Raw genomic sequence first — 5,756 nt, 5'->3', positions numbered from 1 at the left:
GAGACTCGGTCTCAAAATAAATAAATAAAAATCTGAAAAACAATTAGTAAAATATTAACACATTAAATCTAGGTGTTGGGTATTCCCAGAACTGTGTCTGTTTTTGTACCTTATTATGTCTTTTGCACATTATAGCCAAACACCGTCTCATGTATTAGACCCATTTTAAGATTGAGGAGACTTGGACTTTGAGAGATGAGTTAATTTGGTCAAGGTCATGTAGTTTTTAAAAACTTGAGAATCAAATCCATGCCTGCCTGATTCTAGAGACTCTAAAATAAGCAACTTCAAGAAGTAGGATTTAGCCCTATTTTCAGTCACAAATCTTCCGTCTATAACAAAGCCACAAACTGAAGCATCAATTTAAAACTGTCCCTGATACTTGCTAAACTGAATACATCAAAAGGTAGGACTAGTTCAATATAATTTCAAAAGGGTTAAAAACCATATAAGTCTATAAGAAATAGCAGGTATTTTGAGAACAGCTTGGTTAGAAACGTAAAAAGCTAGAGATTGTTCAGAGTAACAGTGTTTAATAGGAAAGTTCTTTTTTTAAACAGTGGAGTTGAAAGAGACAGGATGAAAGTGTAGATGTGAAGTTGCCTATGGGGCTCAACAAGCAGAGAACATCTAGGCTGAAGGCTAAATCAATGTTTTACCTTGCAAAGCAAACACTGATTTCTCTTGGATGAAAGCTCAGGAGTTGGCAGAAAAAGGCAACTGAACCATCTATGGAAATGTATTAAATGCAAGTTGGATCCTGACTAGCTTCTGCAGATCACATACATGCATCTGTACTCACCAGTAACTTTTCTGCTCCAACCGAGAGGCTCTGAGACATTCCACAGGCCTTTCTTTCTTCTTCTTCTTTTTTTTGTTTTTGTTTTTGTTTTTGTTTTGTTTGAGATGGAGGCTCGTTCCGTCTCCCAGGCTGGAGTACAGTGGGGAAATCTCGGCTCACTGTAAGCTCCGCCTCCCAGGTTCACACCATTCTCCTGCCTCAGTCTCCCGAGTAGGTGGGACTATAGGTGCCCGCCACCACACCCAGCTAATTATTTTGTATTTTTAGTAGAGACGGGGTTTCACCATGTTAGCTGGGATGGTCTCAATCTCCTCACCTTGTGATCTGCCCACCTCGGCCTTCCAAAGTGTTGGGATTACAGGTGTGAGCTACCGCGCCAGGTCTCCACAGGCCTTTCTAAACCCGTGGCAAAATCATACTCACAAGACTGTGAGCCCCTCTGGGGTAGGAACCACACCATTCATTTTTGTTTCTCTAAATCCCAATTCAGTGCCAGGCTTCTAATAAGTGCTACAAAGATTGGATAAGTAAATAAATGCAATTCATCGTTCCATCCTATTTTTGCTGAGTCCTCTGAAGTCTTTCCCCTCCTATTGATTCCCACTAACCATAACTTAATCAGACAGTATTTTCTCAAACTGTAATTGCAATATGATCCTATATGATTTTTTTAATGTCTATTCTTTTCATACTGATTGATCCCACACGCTGACAGCAGGAATTTTGTAATAAAACTTTTACAAAGTGACATCCAGTGGTTATTGGATAAGTTTCCTCTTTCTAGCATGGTCACACTGCAGGCACATTTGCATTCCCTTAGCACAGCGTACTGTTCCATGAAACTTTCCATTTGTACATGCTACTACTGCTGTTCCATCCAGCAAACTCCATCTAGTCTTTAAAACCCAAATGAAGTCCTTCTGTCAAGCTTTCTCCTAATCCATCAGACACAGCCCTCTCTGTCCCAGCTCCTTTGTATATATGGCTATTTTAATGATAATTGCACTATAAACTAATTTTTAATAGTTAACCACTGTGGGAGAGAGGGACAAGGAAAATTAGAGATGATCAGGTGGGGTCTATTTCTCCTTTAATCAAATATGGGCTGAATGTTATGATTTGACCAATAAATTATGGCAGAAGGGACTCTGTGCCAGTTTGGGCCAACATTTAAGAGAACGGCAACTTCTGCTTTGGTCTCTCAGAGTCCTAAACCACCCCATAAGGCGTCTGACTACCCTGAGAGCTCCACGCTGTCATGGAGTCCAAACTAATATGCTGAGAGACTGGGTATAGAAGAACTAAGGCCCTAGATTTGTGACTCAGCCATCTTCACTTATTTGAGCTACCCCAACTGAGGTTCCAAACATAAACCATGCCTACTTGGTCCTGCCTGAATTGCTGAGCTATAGAATCATAAGCATATACAATAGGCATTGTTTTATGCTACTAAATTTTTGGATCATTTGTTATGTATCAATAGATAATTAGAACAACCTTCAACATCCACGAGTATTTTCCTAGTTCTCTTCCTACAACATTAGTTGTTATGGCCTTACATTGCTTTCTCATTAAACATTGAGGTCTCAAAAACTTCTAAACCTTGTTTATCTGCACTGATTTTTCTGGGGAAATTTCCTTCTGTATTAAGGCTTTAAATATCATGCTTATGCTTACGATTTCCTAATGTATATCTGGAGCTATCTCAGAAAATCCAGGCATTACCCAATTCCTTCCTTGATATCTCTATTTTAATGTCTAATAGGCAACTCAAATTAAGCACATTGAAAATGAGCTCCTGACCTTCACCAAAACCACAACTCTTGAAGTGCTCCCTATCTCAATATATGTATTCAGAGTCATCAAGTTGCTCATCATAGGCATTACTCTTGATTCCTCCTCTTTTTTGCAGACCTCATTTCAATTTATCAACAAGCACTGCTGACTCTACCTTAAAAATATATCCCAACCTGAGTGACCTTATAAAACATAAGACAGAGTCAGTCCCTACAGTCAAACTGCCAACAGCTTTTCATCACGTTTATAGCAAAATCTAAAATTTTTACCATGATGCTGTATAATCTGGCTGCCAGTGACTTCTCCAACCTCACAGAGTTTCTATTCCCTTTCTTCCTCTTTCTGTTCCAGTCGCATTGGCCTTCTTGCTGGGCCTAGGCATGCCAGACAAATTCCTGCCTCAAGGTTGCAACTCTTTTTTTCTCTCGTATTTTCCCTTGTCTTACACGTGACATTCATTCGGGTCTTAGTGAAAATGACATCCTCAGCAAGGTCCTTTCTGCAAGCCACATCTACAATGGAGACCCCGCTGTCGCTGACACTCTCCCATAGAGTTGCTCTATTTTTCATCGTTGTACTTTTCACCACCTGAAATTCATGTTACCAATACATATTTATTTGATTGCTTGTTTATTGCCAACTCCAACTATTTGAGGTCAGGTACTTTATCTTATGTACTACCATATCCTCAGTCAAGGAAAAGTGCCTGGGCAAAATACACATTGCTTAACTGAATAAACTCAAAGGAAGGAAGTAATCTTTAAATTCCTCAACTCACGGCCTTGAAATATTTCTTGGTACAAATAATATAGTCAAGGAATATTTGTGAATGTGTTCAAATTAAGTCTGGAAGTCATTCCTAACAACTTATGTAGCTGTCTTCTTTCGAATAAAGTATTTAATCAGGCAGTATGTGAAAGCAAATTTTCATGATTTCTGGGTAGCAGATTTCTGATTTTCATCTTAAGTATCAAGCAGATCTTAATATTTGATGTTCCTGTGGCTGATGTGCTTTTTGAGTAAAGTTCACTTTGTTTTAATAAGGTATACCCAAAAAAGTGATATTTGACTACCATGATTTCTTTTTTTGCTGAATTATTTGGAACAATAGATGAACCATGCATGGAAGTATTTTGAGGGTATTGTTCTTACATTTTAAACGTAAATCTGTTATAACAGAACAATGGGGAAAATGTGTTCTTGAGACACATTTTCAGGATGTCATCTAATTGGTAATGTAAGGCACATTTATATTTCTGACTATGCAGGATGCTTGTCAAAAGATGTGTATTTTAAAAATCAGAAAATTGAAATTCTCAAACATTACCAGGTTCTCTACATGCATCTTTTAAGCCATGTTATATTTTTAACTTGATTTCTAGACGAAGAAGCCTTTTACTAGGAATTTCTTAATATTCTATAGAGCTGGGGAAGTTCATGACAGCTCTGTGCCATCAAAAACACATCAGCATGTTTGGATCATTACTCTCCACCGACAAAATTCTCTCTCTTAACCAACTGTACATCCCCTTTTGTATTTCAATTTTATCACAATATTAAACCCTCCAGAAATGGCAGTGCTAATTTTTCACATACCTCTTTCATGTACTCTATTTTGCTAAATAAATTATTCACTAAATTTTGCATATGGTTCATTAATCCTCAATTGTGTGGCTTTAGTTTTTTCCTTTTAGAGGTAAAAGTAAGGTCTGCTGCATTTCTAAAGCCCTTTTTTGGATGTTCATTGTGCCCTGAGTTGTATAATTGGATTCTTTAGTCATATATCTTAAAAATGCACCACTAACAGAGTTGGAAAAATGTAGCACTACTAAGTTTAAATGTAAGAGTTCTATGCATTCAAATAAAATTTACATGAGGAGATGTATTATCTTAGTTTGCCAGAAAGCCACTTTAGTGTTTTAGACAACAAATTGCTCATGGTACATTTTCTATTCCAACATATTCCAGACTGAATAAAAATAAAAGGTACAATTGCAAATGCTATCACCGACAATTTGCTTCTTTTTGTGGCACATTTTAGATTTTCTTAGTGTGGGTGATTAATTTCACAAAGAAAGTACATTTTATCTTAGTGTCTGTGTGTACCTTACCTATCATGTTTCTGCAGTTATGAAAATGAACAGACACCAAGCATAAAAACTCGTATTTTGGAATCCATGAATTATAGTGAATTGTGACTTTTAAAGCAGTGTTGCATGGTGTTAAGAACAGATACCCTGAAATCAGATGACCTAAAGTCTCAGCTCTGCCACTGACTGGATTGGGTAAGTTTGTAACCATTCTGTGCTTCAGCTTACCTAATCAGTAAAGTGGAAATAATAATAGCACTAACTGCACGGGGGTGTGCTGAGGTTTACATGAGAACTTTGTGTAAAATAGTAAGATCATATACTTGACGAGTAATAGCTAGTTTTTTTCTAAAAACTTATTCTATTTCCAAAATATAATATTATTAAGTGCTTACTATTTATCTGCTCTTGTACCAGGAACTCAGGGAAACAACTGTGATCAAAAGAGACATGGTCTGCATACTTTCTAGAAAGTCTGATTGCAGTGAAAAACTGTATAAAAGACATAAGGTTATATACCTGACCACTTCTCACCACCATCACTGCTACCACCCTGTTTCATCATCCCTTGCCTCCATACTGGTCTCCCTGTTTCTCTCTTTGCCTCTATTTTCTATTCTCAATGAAGCAGCCAGAGAAATACTTCTAAAAGACTAGACTGATAATGTCACATCACTGCTCAAAGCACAACAATGGCTTCCATTTCAGTAAGAATGAAAGCTTGACTCCTTATACTGGCTTCCAAGGCCAGGATGATCATCCTTTTCTTCTCTGACTTTTTTTTTCCTACTTCTCTATACCTCACTTACACTTTTCTAACTACACTGGTCTCCTTGCTCTGTCTCAACAGCACCAGCATACTTACAACTCAGGGTCTTTGTACAAGTTATTTTGTTTTCCCGAGACCATCTTCTTCTAGGTATCCTCTTGACTAATTTTCTTCCTTCTTTGAATTTTGCAAAAATAATACCCTCTTAATGAAGTCTGTCCTAATCCCTTTATTTAAAATTGTAATCTGCCTCTACTTCCCATATGAAATGGCTGTCTTTTCTGTTTTTCCCACAGCA

The 5,756-nt window shown here is 37.4% G+C and overlaps 1 protein-coding gene across 1 annotated transcript in view; it reads right to left on the bottom strand.

Moving 5' to 3' along the window:
• LOC105530363 (chromosome unknown open reading frame, human C3orf79) overlaps positions 1–792 on the bottom strand; it is a 24,933-nt gene extending 24,141 nt beyond the window's left edge. Inside the window, 2 exon segments of the mRNA XM_011967884.1 lie at positions 660–725; positions 727–792. Of these exon segments, the coding sequence (XP_011823274.1) occupies positions 660–725; positions 727–792 (132 nt within the window).
• Positions 793–5,756: the final 4,964 nt, after the last annotated feature.

Source organism: Mandrillus leucophaeus, unplaced genomic scaffold (genome assembly GCF_000951045.1).
Source record: "Mandrillus leucophaeus isolate KB7577 unplaced genomic scaffold, Mleu.le_1.0 Scaffold814, whole genome shotgun sequence".
Classification (NCBI taxonomy): Eukaryota; Metazoa; Chordata; class Mammalia; order Primates; family Cercopithecidae; genus Mandrillus; species Mandrillus leucophaeus.
Note: the sequence above shows the minus strand (reverse complement) of the source record. Positions and strands in the feature narration are given on the sequence as shown.